General features: G+C 37.9%; 1 protein-coding gene across 4 annotated transcripts in view; it reads left to right on the top strand.

Moving 5' to 3' along the window:
- Positions 1 to 6,746: 6,746 nt before the first annotated feature.
- PCLO (piccolo presynaptic cytomatrix protein) overlaps positions 6,747 to 15,666 on the top strand; it is a 391,986-nt gene continuing 383,066 nt past the window's right edge. For all 4 annotated transcript variants that reach the window (XM_035723252.1, XM_035723251.1, XM_035723250.1 and 1 more), the window contains exons 1-2: positions 6,747 to 7,270; positions 13,292 to 14,879. In XM_035723252.1, coding sequence (XP_035579145.1) covers positions 7,014 to 7,270; positions 13,292 to 14,879 — 1,845 coding nt within the window. In that variant the 5' untranslated portion in view covers positions 6,747 to 7,013. The remainder of the gene's footprint in view (positions 7,271 to 13,291; positions 14,880 to 15,666) is intronic.

The following is a 15,666-nucleotide window of genomic DNA, read 5'->3' as shown; positions in this document are numbered from 1 at the left end:
ACAGATTCCCAAGTGCCTCTTTCTTGTCTTCAGTCTTGTAATGCTGATATTAAAATCCTCCGTCCTTTCAAAGTAGTAGTTCTCAACCTACACTGTATATTATCATCATCTGGGGAACTTTAAAAAATACAAATGCCACGCCCTTCCCTCAAGATTTTGATTTAATTTGTCTGAGATGAGGGCCAGCTATTGATCCTTTTCAACATGTCTGTAGATAACCTTAATATTTTCTCGGGGTTTTGAATTGTCAAAAGAGTAATTTGTAATTTTTTCCAATTCCACTTTATATATCCCTATTGAAATGCATCTATTCTTTCTCTGATTGCAGACAGACGAGAGCAAAACTTTCCAAAGATTCCTCCCATTAGCTTGGAATTAGCACATGGGAAAATTATGGGGCTCTGTGTAAACCTTATAAACCTTACACTTCAGCCCATATGATAATAATGACTGAAACCTAGATGTCAAATGTCCTTTGTCCTCTGGCTCCTGTGTATGCACATGGTATCTGTATCGTCTATGTTTTTAATGTATATCAACTTGGATATGAAGCTCTGCATCTCTTTCTGTGTCACTCCTCACTTCTATCCTCTCTCAAAGAATCCATAATGCATAAATGCCTTAGTAATGTGTATTTCCCTGGAATTTGCATAAGAGAGACAAAGCTGGACTTTACTTTGCACAATCCACAGGAACCACCTTGAAGACTCATTGACAGGGCAGTCCTGCAAAGGCCCGTAGGCCACATCACCATTAGAGGGTAACAGTGAGGTCATTTCCATTTCCCCCTTTCCACAAAGTAGGTGGCATCATGTCCCTTTCATCCCTTATACATTTCTCTACTTTTGTCTCCCAATCCATGCTACTCCACCAATTCAAATTGCTCTCTTTATTCTGTGGAGCAATGCAGATAAGCCCTAATTTCTCTTCTCAAAATGTCGAATTCCAATCCATCACCAGGCTAGGTAAAACTGAGCATCCTCTAGTTGATGTGATCCTGACTCCTTTAGAAGATAATATGAATGTTAACAGGTTTTACTGGATAGATATTAAAGACACTGTTATATAACGTATAGTATTTGTATCATACAGATCTGTAAATCTGTAATCTAACCACCATGTTGAGTAGGACCTTAAGAATGCCACCTTCCTCCCCCAGAAGTTTCTCAAATAAATACATTGGTCTTTCTCAGAAAAATTCTCATGCATAAATTTTTCATCTTTTTATATAACTTTATATTTGGATAGCATTACATAGTTGAAAAATGATCTTCCCATATATTTTCTTGTTTGAGCCTTTCACGATAAAAGCACGTAAGTTTTCAGCATAATTGGGCTCTTTCCCATTTATAGTTTAGAAGGATGGTATTTGGAAATTTTGAACAAATAACTCAAGTCCATCTGGACAGTAAATGGGAAAATAGTCACTAGAAGCAAAAGAGTGGAAAGGGAATTTTTAAAGATTATGCATAATCATACTGTGTAAAAACTGGAATATCAGGTAGTTTAACAAAACCCTCCAAAGTGAGTGACTTAACATAAGACAGTAATTATTATAATAACTATTATTCCATTTTCTGATTCTTTGGGTTGATTGGGCACTTCTGCTGGTTCCATCTGATTCAGTGATGTGACTATAGCCAGCAGATACGGCAGCGGAGGCAGGGTTCTCCAGTGGGACTCACCACGGCCACAGCTGGGATCACTGGAGACTGGGGCAGCTGAGTTCATCTCTTCTTGAATTCTCACCTCCTGGGCTTCTTCAGAGCATAGAGGTCTCTGAGTATGAAGAGGGCCAGACTGGAAGGCGAGCCTAGGAAGTTACATGCCTCTCCTACCATATTCTCTTGGTAAAGCGTGAGGAAACAGTATCTCTTGCTAGAAAACGTGGCAGTCCCACTGTAAAGAGGGAGGTGTGATTCATCTAGCACAAGTATTTTAACAATCACAACTGTGCTGATATGTTTCCTAGCTTAAAAGTGCATTCACATCTTATTCTCATGTAATTATCACAAGGACCCTAAGAGGTAGTATATAATTTTCTCCATTTTTACAGTTGAGGAACCTCATGTTCTAAAAATTCAGTGACTTACTAGCCCAAATAGATGTAAGATGTCAAAGCTAGGATTTCAAGTCAGACACTGTCAACCAAAAAATCATAAAGAGTAAGATATGCATACATGTCTCCATTTTCCGAAGAGTAGGTTCTGAATTCTAAAGCCTATTTATGGGGTGCCAGGGTGGCTCAGTTGGTTAAGCATCTACCTTCAGCTCAGGTTGTGATCCCAGGGTCCTGGGATCGAGCCCTGCATCAAGCCCTGCATCAGGCTCCCTGCTCAGCGGGGAGCCTGCTTCTCCCTCTCCCTCTGCCTGCCGCTCTGCCTGCTTGTGCGCTCTCTCTGTCAAATAAATAAATAAAATCTTTAAAAAAAAATAAAGCCTATTTATAAAACAGGTAAATAAGTGATGCTGAATCACCTAAGTTATAACCTCATGACTTATTAGTCATTTTTCAATTTACAATGTAATGGTGTAAAGTGGCGTGGTAACTAATTTTATTCTTAAGATTTTATATACCCTATGTCTATAGGAACATATTTTAAAAACAAGCAACTTTTTTCTTTTATTTTAAATTACAGCTTTGCTGTAGAATAAGTATAAAGGGGAAAAGAAAAAAAACAACTGCCTGATAGTCCAGATGTCAGAATTCAAAAATAAATTTATCAAACTTTTTTCTAAAATACTTCTCATGTGTTTTTCCCTCAAAATTGAGAAGCCAGTTCATAATCAACTGCAATCTCACTTGAATTTCCTCCTCTATAGCTGCAAATCTCATTTTAAAGCAAAGCTAACAAAAATGGCTTAGAGCTGCAATTGAGAAGCAGATCAACCATAGCAAAAAATGAAGTCAGACCTTCAACCACTGCAGGTTCTTGCTCCACTAAATTAATGCAATCCTCTCTTATCTTCTATTAGAGAAGGAATATTTAAAAAATGTGCCTATATAAAAATTATGTCTATATTTACTCAAACATGAATATATACATGCACACATACACTAAAATGCATGGTCTCTTTTTTTTTTTGTCTTTTAAATATAGAAAGTATAAGAATAGTTTGTTTTATCACTCACCTAATCACACGAAATCATTGTTAGGGTATATCCCACGGAAATTTTTTTTTCATTTTCTTCATAGGCATTTTGTCACAAAATGATGATAACATTTTGCTTATCTAGTTTAACAGGTTGCATTATTTTTGTCATTTTAAAAAATGAGTAGTCATAATTATTGGTGCTCCTACACCAAAAAACAAAATCCTACAAGTTCATTTTGGAAAATTTAGAAACTATAGAAAATTAGAAAAAGTAAGATTACCTATGGTCCTCTTACTAAATATATATGGGTTTTGTTTGTTGGTTTATTTATTTCCTGGGTTTTTTCCTATGCATTTTAGTAATTTAATTTTCTTGCACAATTGTGATCACATAAATTTATGAAAATTTGTCCAATGTGAAATTTTTCCTATATTGTAATGGACTCTTTAAAAACATTATTTTAAATACAAAATACAGTCATCTGGTTGTGCCAGATTTTACTTCTCCATTCTCGTTTACTGAGGCAGTAATGACTTTTTATTTATTGCTATTTTAAATAATACTCTAGTGAACATTTTTTTCCATAATACCATTATATAACTCAAACAATCTCTTTAGGGCTGGTTTCTAGAAGTGTATCACAGATTATGACTCTTTTTAAGGCTCTTGATAAGTATTGCTAAATTATTTTCCAAAAAGTTTGAATCTATTTATACTCTCAAATTTAGCTTATGAAATGGCTTATTTTACAAAACACCCACTTGCACTATTATAATCGTTTTAATATGGATATAATGGGCATTTCATAAATAAGCCACTATTCAGATAACTGCTTACTAGAGTTTAACAAATATGTTATTTTTAATTAAAAGTCTTAATTATATGAAGATTATTTAATTGTAGGTTTTTAAAAACCAGTGAGACTACACGTTCTTCTATATGGATGAAGACTATTCTAACTTTAATTTTTGCAAAGCCTGAATTTATTCAAGTATGAACATGTGACACACAGGATGGTCTATTTGGTTTTATCCTAGGTTGAGTGGTATCTACAAGGACATGGGTAGACTGGGCAATTTCATTCCAAGGACTCATTATCTTGTCATATTTAATTGTTAATTATCACATTTAGATGGGTTCTAATCTACTAAAATAGAAACTATATGGGAAAGTGAGACAAAAAGTAAACAACGGAAAAGATTTGGTTTTCCAGAGTTGAGAAGTCATTTCAGAAAGACATCATGGTATATAACAGTGCAAGTTTTCATAAATTAATTAATTTCATGGCCTACCTATCAGGCTGAGTGAATTGGAGCTGAACTATCAGCTTGTTAAATTAAATCTAAATTCAAATAAATGATCATTACAGTAGGTATAATGAATAGGGGGCAACAAAGATTTTGAATACAGCACCATTAGTGAATTTGCAGAATGAAACTAATTGTGATATTTCTCTAGGTAAGCAAGGAGAGAATGTATAGATAAATTTTATCTACAACATTTAACTTCTCATCCTTGTACCCTCAGAATTCTGAGAATTCAAACTCGAGTAATACACCTGGTTTCTGCTCTAGTGTTTTTCTTTGTATCAGAAACACCTCCCAGGCATAAGCAACAGTTAAGCCCAAATGGAAGACTGAAAAAAAGAAATATTTTTCGAAACTCACAGGTATAAAGGTCCTAAAGGCAAAATCATTTTAAAACCTCAACAACCAAAATGTTTCCCACTTGTTTTCACAGTCCATTTACTCTTTCTCTCATACATCTCATTTTCCTGTTTTCTGATGACATTTGCTCCTGGGACAGGAGGAAAGGAGAAGGTGAATTCACATGTTTTCACAATGGGCTATAATAGTCCCATCTTACAAATTATTGCTTTTTGTTTAGTCTATGCGCATTACTTGGCATAATTGATTATCACTTCTTATTTCTTATTACTTTAGAGGCTCCTTTCCATCCATAATGGGAGAGAATATAGAGTTAACAATCTGTTTTCTAGTTTAATCATTATTCTGAGGCTAGACTTTGAAAGAGTGTTCATCTTATCATTTCTTTAAGCTTGTGGCTTGTGAATGTAAACTTATCGAATGTATTTTATTCTCACAACACTTGAGCATACTATGAGAAAATAATCAGCACATGAATCTTCTTCTTCCCCACCTCCACCTAGCCTTAGTGAGCCTTAGGGCTCTGTAGGCGTTGGAGCAATTACTCATTTTGCCAGAGATTCAGGATTATGTACCAATTATCTCCTTTTTTGAAGCAAACTTATTTCCAGGAGGTATGATGATTGTGTTTTTGTCTCCAGGTGTGGCCATCAGAATGTCAGGTTGCCTCCTGTCTTTGGTTTGTGTGAGGTGAAAGCATGCTGTTTATTTAAAAATAATGTATGACTCTTCACAGTTTTGACTTTGGAAATCGTATCTCAGTATGTTATGAGAGAATCAAAGTTTATGCAAAGTTTTTGTAGGAACCAACAGGTAATGATACTTCATCTAATGACTAGACATCTTTAGAAGCAGCACATACCACATTGTTATAACTGTGCCATTTTTTAGTTTTGATACAAGTGGAATGCAAAATATCAAACTATTATAACGATTATTGGAAAACCTTGGACACTTTCTGAGCAACTTATTCATTTCTGTGTATTTATTCATTCCCAATAGTTAGCTTTTGATTTTCTTTAACCTCAACAATTGGGACATTAGGTCCATTTAGTTAGCCAAGGTGGAGAGTAAAACTTGGGCTGCATATCCAGTGCTGAACTAAAACATTCCCTTCTAGGAAATGTAGTAGCAAGAAGAGTTTGTGTGTTTGGGAATGGATGGTAAATGGGTCTGTAAGAACGGTTAATTAGTGATACTTCTGCTGCTAACCAGCTATGTGCCTCTATATAAATTAATTTAACTTTCGGGGTTCTCTCCACATTTGTGGAGCAAAGAACTGAAAAAAAGGTACTGAATTCATATTTTCAAAATTTCACACCACTTTAACATTTTAATATTCTACAATTTGAATCTTACTACAGTATCCCATGTACAATTTCCCATAATCCTCTACTTTTGTGTCGTCCCTTTAGGGAACAATACAGTGACAAGCATTCAAAAACTTTACCACCTTACTGATGCTGTATCTAAGATTTTAATGTAATTATTCTGGAAAAGTCCTAAATAAAAAGCTCCAGTTTTAGCTCCTTTGGGAGAATTTGTCCCAAAGGTATCATAGGTTAATCTCCAGTTACCCGAATCCATTCCTAAAATCTTTAAAAAGCCTTCCTTAAAAAAAAAAAAAAAAAAGAAAAAGAAAAAAAATTGAAACTACAGATCCCATGAATCCAAACAAGGGAACAGCTAGTGCCCCTCCAGCCCCTCCCCGCCTCTTGAATGTAGTTCGCCAAAACTCAGGTTGAGGCATCCTGAAATATGCCTGAAAGAAACGCCGGCTGTTTTGTCCCGGTTTTCAGGGGCGCTCTCCCCAGGCTCCTTTAAATCGGTGCTGAGAGTGAGGAAGGATACAGAGCGACGCAGCGCGGGATAGGCGCGGGCGCGGCCATCACCTGTTCCGAGACAGGCATGCGCACTGCGAGGGCGCGGGCGAGGAGGCGGGGCGCGGTGGGAGGGGCGGACGGCGCCCGGCTGGCACAGCTCAGACGTGCTTCTCCCCGGCTCGGGGCGCTGAGGCGGCTTCGGGGAGTTGTCCAACATGGAGGAGGCACCGGCTGCGGGCGTCACCTGTGAGCGGGACTAACACCCGCCTGGCGTTCCGGGCAGCGGTGCCGGGTCCCGAGCCCTGGGACTCCGCCGCTTGCACGCCCCACGGCGGACCCCGGCTCCGGTTGCTCCTCGGGCCGCGGGGTTCCCGACGGGGACGCAGCGCAAGGAGGGAGCGTGGCGGCCCCGAGTCCCCCTGAGCCATGGGCAACGAGGCCAGCTTGGAAGGGGAAGGGCTCCCAGAAGGGCTGGCGGCGGCGGCGGCGGCGGCAGCAGCCGGAGGAGGGGCTGGCGGGGCGGGGAGCTCCTTGCACACCGTGATCCCGGCCGGCATGGAGGCGGATCTGAGCCAGCTGAGCGAAGAGGAGAGGAGACAGATCGCCGCTGTCATGTCAAGGGCGCAGGGGCTGCCCAAGGGAAGCGTCCCCCCGGCCGCTGCGGAGCCGCCTTCCATGCACAGGCACGCACAGCATGATGTATATGTCCGGGCATATATGTACAGCTTCCCGTGCACATATGTGTCAGCCCGTATGTGCCAGCACGGCAGTACATATATGTCGCTTCTGTTCATTTTATTCTCCCTAATGGGGTGACGATAAAGAGATCATAAGCCTTTTGATGGGCAGAATAAAAATGATGCATTGTAGAGTTTCTGGTGGGATAGTCAAGGGTTGCATTCTTGGAACTGTGATTTTAGGTTGTGATTTTTGGCCTTTTGGAACCTTTTCCCTCTAGGATGGCGTGGAGAGACGCCCTCCAGTGTTTTACTAATCTGGAAGTCTTCCGTTAATAGAAAACGGACGTGTTGGGAAATGGATAGAACTGGGTGTTCACCTGTCTCTGTTTAAACCTCCTCAGTCATTTAGGCATCTATTTCTCTGTGAATGATGTCTGAAATATTTCTGTAATAATACCTTTAATTCCCCCGGAGGTGATTTGTCCTTCCTTCCCACCCCACCCCCAGAGGAGAACAGGAGCTGTTTAGGTAGAAGGTATAGATTGAATACACCTTTCGGAGTCAGTGAAGGACCCTAAAATATGTTGTGGCATTAAACAGATGGTTTGGTCGCAGCAGACCAGGTGCTGTACATGTATTTCTGAATCAGTATATGCTATTTTTTAAACTATTGTTCTTTTATATGCAAAAGTATCTTAGTTGGTGGAAAAACATGTGAATTTGTGTTACCTTAAGATTAGTTTCCAGTACATTTTAAGACAAAGCAAATCAGTGACAACTTGCACAGGCAATTAAGAGCTATTCTGTAATATTAACGTATTAATTTCCCTCTCTAGCTGTCCATTTTCCTTCATCTAATAAATTAGTTGTTTTCTCATTAGAGCAGTAAGAGGGTATAATCACTGTGCCTGCCTTGCCTTTATTATTGTAAACAAACCCTTTAACTTTACACCCTCCCTTAGAGTACAGTTCTCTGTCCGTTGTCCTGAAACCATTCCTGCTTTATGATAATTGAAGAGAGAGCTACAATTTTCATTTGAGATATTGGAAATATGAAAGATCTGCATATTGTAGGTGTAGATTCTTAACCCTTACTTCATAAAAGTATTTTAACTTAGGAACTATCATATAAGTATATGCGTATAATTTTGTAAAATAATTATTTTAATTTAACATAGGAGAAGTGTAACGGATAGTTGCAATATTTTTAACATAAAATCTTAAATGCTTAGAATATATCAGCTAAAAACCCTATGTTCTTGAAACGAAGCCACTACTGTTAGTAAAAACTTGCTCCTTTATGTTAAATGTGTTTTTCAACTAGTAATATATGGGGCTATTTCTTTGGTATAAAGTCTTTTTTATCCATTACCTTAAGTACTAAAGCTTATGATATGCACCATTTTTCTCTACTGATGAAAACCTGACTTGGAAAAAATGTTGAACATTCATATATTAGATTTTCATAGGGTAAAAACGAGGTACAATACTTTTATTAGCCTTTTAGAAATGTATTCCGGCTCTTTCACAGTTTTTCCTAAGAGGTACATGCAACAGGTTTAGCGTGCTGGTTACACAGACCAAGAAAAAAATGTGAGCTTTTATTTCTGCATTCTTAACTTTTCTTCTATTCAGGGGGTGGCTGAAAAATAACGATTTCAGCCTATTAAACTGGTTTTATGCTGTGCTTATGTCAGATTCTGCACTGATCATTTTGTTATAGTAGAATTTTTATTAACAGATTATCTGTGGCCTCAGCAGTTATTGGTGAAAGCTTCATCTGCCTGTATAAACAATATATTTCTGATTTTTGAGACCTTCTTATATTTTAGTGGAAGATTTTTGTAGAATGTACATAATTTTTAGAACGTTATTATCCTTGGATGTGATAACCAAAGAAAGACTTGGTTTATCATTTAGATTTTTAGAAGCACACCAACTTAAGTATATATAAGAAAGTATATCCAAATTATTTAAAGTCTGAAGAGGTTAAGTGTGTCAATTAGAGATGGTGGTTTTGTTTTGTTTGTTTTTGAATAAGGGTTGAGAGCCCAGAGACCTAGGTTCTTGTCCTATTAATTTTAACAGACTCATGACAAATTATGTATGCTTCTCAGCCTAGCTGCCTCAGTTTCCTTGCCCCCAAATAAGGCATATGACACTTGTCTTACTTATCTTGTAGAGTCATTGTGAGGATCAGTTACAAATTGACAGGGATATTTTTGCTTGAATTTTAACTTGAAGGGACTCTATAAATATCAGAAGTAGTGATCTCAATATCAGCAGTGGATGGCACTGGCACTGGTGGCTCCAGACAAATTGTATGTTGAGTTCATCACTGTTGTAAGTTATTTTGATGTATCTGTATATATATTTTTTATATATATGGAAAAGTCAGTGCCATGTAGTGGAACTTCCACTCCCTTCCCCACCCCCACCAGAAGTCTGGATACCAGATGTCAGTGACTAACTAGTTTTATAACCTTGGATTAATCACTTAGCCTCTTTAAGCCCTAGTGTCCTCTACAGTATAAAAATGAATAGCTATCCCCAAAGTTGCTTATATTTCTAATATCAAAAAATTTTATGTGACTCAGCACCGTCAAGTGTCATTGCCTGTTGTGCTCCATTAAAAATTTTTTTAGCATTCCAACTGCTTTTACATTTGTATCCATGAATTTATGTTTACCTCATTTGTAGCTAAAATATTTTTTTCTTTATTTTATTTTATTTTTTTAAAGATTTTATTTATTCATTTGAGAGAGAGAGAATGAGAGATAGAGAGCACGAGAGGGAAGAGGGTCAGAGGGAGAAGCAGACTCCCCGCTGAGCAGGGAGCCCGACGCGGGACTCGATCCTGGGACTCCAGGATCATGACCTGAGCTGAAGGCAGTCGCTTAACCAACTGAGCCACCCAGGTGCCCCTGAAATATTTTTTTCTGCTAATCTATGAAAGAAAAATTCTAATCTGGGGATGACAGTAGTAATGAAAAAGGAGGTTGTACAAAACGAAGTTACAGGTTACAAACAAAATGCTTCTGGATTTTGGATTAATTGAAGACCCAGAAAAAGGCAATTTTATCACTTGGTCTCTGCTCATTCTGTGCACAGCTACAGATGTGAGAAGGGCTTTACTGAAAAATGCTTCTGATTGGTAGAATATTTTATAGGAATTCTGACTAAATCCATTATTTTCTTTAGTATTCCTTTGGGCCTATCCTAACGGTAGACAATTCCACAACCGTTTTTCTTCCTAGAGTAGCAGGCCAACTCCAGGTTCTAAATGCATGTGGAATGTTTCCATTTATACCTCAGAACGACCATGAAGAATTTGAAAAGAATTCAAGAAACATAATCTAGCATAAAACAAAAACCTGATTCATTCATTGATTCCTTTATTCATTGTCATCCACCTATTTATTCATTCGTTCATTCATTCATTCATTCATGAGACACTAACGCTCTAGTTAACAGGTTTGGTTCTAGTGATGCAAAGATGAGTGAAACACTTTCTCTAGGAGGTCACCATATAGTATACAAGACACAGATTGCATTTTAGTTGTTTTTCTTTTTGACAGAGCAACTGTTATACCAAACAAAAATTCACCAGAAGACCACAGTTACCTGAGACATCTTTATATTTTTGTTCAGTATTAAGTCTGTATATTCTTTTAGTGATTTTCTATTTCTCACATCCATATTTGATGTTTACTTCTATAATTCGAGTAGCTGAAGTTAGCTTAAATTGTGGGGCATTCTTTATAGCTGTTATCAGTTTTCTCATGGGGATTTTCTTATATAACATATTTTCGGAGGTACATGCAATGATAATTTCTGCCGTAAGCAGCTTGCTTTAAATTTTAGTGTTGATATTACAAATATTTGGTATTCACAAAGTTTATTTTTTTGTTTTGTACATATGTTGGATGACGTGCAACAACACAAAACAATGATTAAGTTTAATAGTATTTTCAAGAGAGGACAATTTAGTAAATTAAGAATAGATTTCTTTTTTTGTGCTCTTTAAATATAGGTCTCTAGGACTCTACTAGGGAGCCAATTCAATAATATACCTAAATAATTACTTATGAGGTAGGAATTTCTGTAATGAAGTTCCTAAGCATATGCCCTTCACGAGAGTGGTAGATTTTATCAATTGAATGTAGAACATTTCTAGAATAATGTGAAGATCTAAACTGAAATTTTTGAAAATAATCTATTTTAGGTTGTTTACTATAGCTCTTCTACCTTCCTGTGTAAGGGAACACAGAGTGGCCTGTAAAGAAACATTCAAAATTATTTTCTCCAAATGGAAATACATAGTATTTTAAAAGATACCTTAGAACCGTTGTAATTAATTAGGGTAATAATTTTAGTTCCTTGCTTAAGTTATCTAAAGTTTTTGTAACTTTTTTTCCTGGAGGAAATTGCCAAAACTAAGAATTCTATTTATTCAACTTTTATTAGAAAATCACTTTTTGCATATGGTGGCTTTTATAGATTATTTCCTTCTTATTTTTTGCTATTTAGAAGTAATACTTCTGTATTTCTTTCTACAGTATCTTATAACTTGATCTGTCTCAAGTTTCTGTGCCATTTGGGGAATTTCAAAAACTTCATATTAAGTACTAAATAATTTGAAATTAAAAGTTTATAATCTGGCCCATTAGGTAAATCTTCACAATACAAATTAAAACTTGTAGAACTTTATTGTGATCATCTCATCTTTTAAGTGCTACTGAATAACTCTGTTTCTTTTTCTTCTTTTAATGAAAAAGAGATGTCTTTTTCCAAAGTTAAAAAGCTTCATGTATCAAATGAAATACTCATAATTTTATTGTTATGTAATCCTAATAGAGCCTATTCTTATTAGTTACAACTTTATCAGTAAAGAATGGCTTATTTAAAAAAGTAATGTATTTGATTTTTGGTTAAAAGTATACAAAATCAACTATTTTAATTATTTAACCATAGTTATTTCAAAGTGATTATGTTTCCAAAACTATTTAAAAAAAATCCATTGTGTGTATTTGTCTATGAATTAAAAGAAGATTCGTAAATTAGTTATGTTCTTAAATCTTTGTCAATAATAAATAATATTACTAATAATCTAACAGTGGCAATAGTAAATGTTATAGAAAACATTAAGAGATTATTACGTATCTTTTTCTGAGAAAAGTAACAGTACTTTTGAAAGTGGGTTCATAACCAGCTTGTTGCTAACTATACCCGCTGTATCTCAAGCTTCTTTAAACATCTATCATTATTTTGCATAGAGATCTCAGATTAATAATTAGTTATTGGAAAAATAATTAAATGACATAACATTTTTCTTCTATAAGAAATACGGAATTGTTTCTCAAAAATTTCTAATTGAAGTAGGACTTCTCATTTTATAAAGTTAAATAAGGATAATATTTGAGGGATAATATCTTTTCCAACAGAATAAAGTTGAATAGATTATCAGCTTTCTCAGGGTCCCTGGAAATGCATCACGTAACCTCTTTTACTAAAAAGTTCCCCGATGTCGTCATGTGCCATATGTTACTAATGTAACTTCTTGTTATCAAGTAAAACAAAAACAGTTGCAACAAGCTCCCACATTTTAAAATGAATATTCTTAATTCTTGGTGCTGCTAGTATTTGGAAGAATAACATTCTTCAAACATGAACATACTAGAACATGGCCCTGCATTGGTTTATTGAGTTGATATATTTAATAAGGTTTTAAAGATGGCCAAATTCTATTAAGTGTAAATGTAAACTATTATAAGTAATGTCTAACTAGATATCTTACAGTAACAAGTATTGATTTTTACCCCTTTTGTATACCTTGTTGAAAATCTCTATCCACATAAAGACTTAAAAGATTTTATGATCATTTACAGGATGCTGCAAAAATGTGTTCTAGTTATATCTATACATGCCTAATTTTGAGGCTCTAAGAAAGTAATGGCTCGTTAATATTATTTTGAGTTGGGATACTTTCCATTATTTTTACTTCTTTTCGTTTCATTCTTCTAGGAAGCAAGAGTTGGAGAGTAGTCATCCTCCAAAGCAACCCGGAAAACCGCCGGACCCTGGGCGTTCAGCTCAGCCTGGTCTCAGTAAAAGTAGAACTACAGACACTTTGAAGTCAGAGCAGAAGTCGCCTGGAAGGAGTCCTTCCACTATTAGCTTGAAAGAATCAAAGTCCAGAACTGATTTAAAGGAAGAGCACAAGTCTAGTATGATGCCTGGCTTCCTCTCAGAGGTTAACCCTTTAAGTGCTGTCTCCTCTGTTGTAAATAAATTCAATCCTTTTGATTTGATATCAGACTCTGATGCATCCCAGGAAGAAACTGCCAAGAAACAAAAAGTAGCTCAGAAAGAACAAGGCAAACCTGAAGGAATCGCAAAGCCTCCATCACAACAGTCACCTAAGCCGGGTCCAAAGCAGCAGGGACCTGTGAGGGTCCCACCACAGCAGGATGGCTCTCCCAAATCAGGATCTTCTCAGCAACCAGAAAAGATGAAATCACAACCTCCAGGGACAGGCAAGCCAATTCAGGGGCTTACCCAGGCGCCTCAGATAGACCAGGCACAGTTGCCACTTCAGAGAGATGCAGCCAGGCCTCAGACTAAACAGTCCGACACTGTAAGGGGAGAATCAGTTAAACCCTCAGTGCAAAGCCCAACCAAACCACCTATTCAGCAAGCAAGTCCTGGAAAACCTCCAGCCCAGCAACCTGGACCTGAAAAAGTTGCCACACCACACCCTGGGTCTGCAAAGCCCTCAGCTCAGCAGCCAGGACCAACAAAGGCCTTAGCTCAACAGCCAGGGATAGCAAAGCCCCCAGTCCAGCCACCAGGGACAGCAAAGCCTGCTGCTCAGCAGCCTGGGCCCAAGTCTTCAGCTCAGCCTCTTGGGCCTGCGAAGCCTCAAGCTCAACAGGCTGGGTCAGAGAAACTTCCATCTCAGCAGCCAGGGCCAGCAAAGCCCCCAACCCAGCAGCCAGGGCCAGCAAAATCCCAAGCTCACCAACCTGGGCCACAGCCCCCAGCTCAGCCACCTGGGCCTGCAAAAACTCCTTCTCAGCAGGCTGGGCCCATGAAATCTCCGGCTCAGCAGCCTGGGCCAGGAAAAACTCCAGCTCAACCGCCTGGTCCAGCAAAACCCCCTCCTCAGCAGCCTGGCCCAGCAAAACCCCCTCCTCAGCAGCCTGGCCCAGCAAAACCCCCTCCTCAGCAGCCTGGCCCTGCAAAGCCCCCAACTCAACAGCCTGGTCTGGCCAAGCCCCCTCCTCAACAGCCTGGCTCTGCAAAGCCTTCACCTCAGCAGCCTGGTTCAGCAAAACCCACTCCTCAACAGCCTGGCCCAGCAAAGCCTTCAGCTCAGCAGTCTCCAAAACCAGTAAGCCACACAGGAGCTGGGAAACCTCTGCATCCTTCGACTTCTCTGTCTGCAGCACAGACTCCAGTACAAGGCTTCCCTAAAACCATCTGTCCTCTTTGCAATACCACTGAACTTCTGTTGCATGTTCCAGAAAAGGCCAATTTTAACACATGCACTGAGTGTCACACCACTGTATGTAGCCTCTGTGGTTTTAATCCCAATCCTCATTTAACCGAGGTGAGTGCATTTATTCATTGTGTTCATGCTCTTAAACCAGATCATCATCTTGCACAAATCATGCTTAGTTTATCCTTGGTATCATAGAATGACATTGTTTTCCTCTCATCCTTTCCTTCCTCCCCTCCTTCCTTCCTCTTTTTCTTCTGTGCTAATTGTAAATTTAAAAAAAGTTAAATATTTTCTCCAAGAATAAGCCCAAAATAATGCCAGATTTTCTGATAAGTTTGGCATATAAAGTAAAAATGAATCAGTTCAAAGATGCTGAGCATTGACTCATTGTACTCTGTCCCGTAAGATCCACACTATTTATTGTGTAGTACACAGTGATATTTATTGTTTAGTATGCAGTGATATTAGTTTAACTCTTAAATTCATACTCCGGCCTACCCAACTTAAGGTACTCTTTACTGGGGTCATATCTGTGCTGGGAAAAAAGCAAACATTGTTTTCGCATTATAAATACAATTTTAATATAAAATTGAAAAAAATTTTCCAAACTGTACATCCCCTTTCCCTGCCAGTGATTTTGATATAGCTGTGAAGGCATGCTTCGCTCATTAGTTGAGAGTCATTTATAACAGTATACGTCAGTTTGTGAAGGGAAGAAGTCATGAGAACAGGTTCACCATTGATGGGTGTCTTCTCAGAAGACCACAGTTTATATCTTCAAGGCTTTTGGTAAGCCTTCCTGACCTATCAAATCATAAAGGGGCCAGTAGTGACACAAATGAGCTCAACATTGTTTACTGTGAGGATAGAAAAGTAATTCTCAAGAAGTCAGTTA

Source organism: Zalophus californianus, chromosome 12 (genome assembly GCF_009762305.2).
Source record: "Zalophus californianus isolate mZalCal1 chromosome 12, mZalCal1.pri.v2, whole genome shotgun sequence".
In the NCBI taxonomy this organism is placed as follows: Eukaryota; Metazoa; Chordata; class Mammalia; order Carnivora; family Otariidae; genus Zalophus; species Zalophus californianus.
The sequence above is the reverse complement of the archived record's forward strand: the minus strand, read 5'-3'. Positions and strand labels throughout refer to the sequence as shown.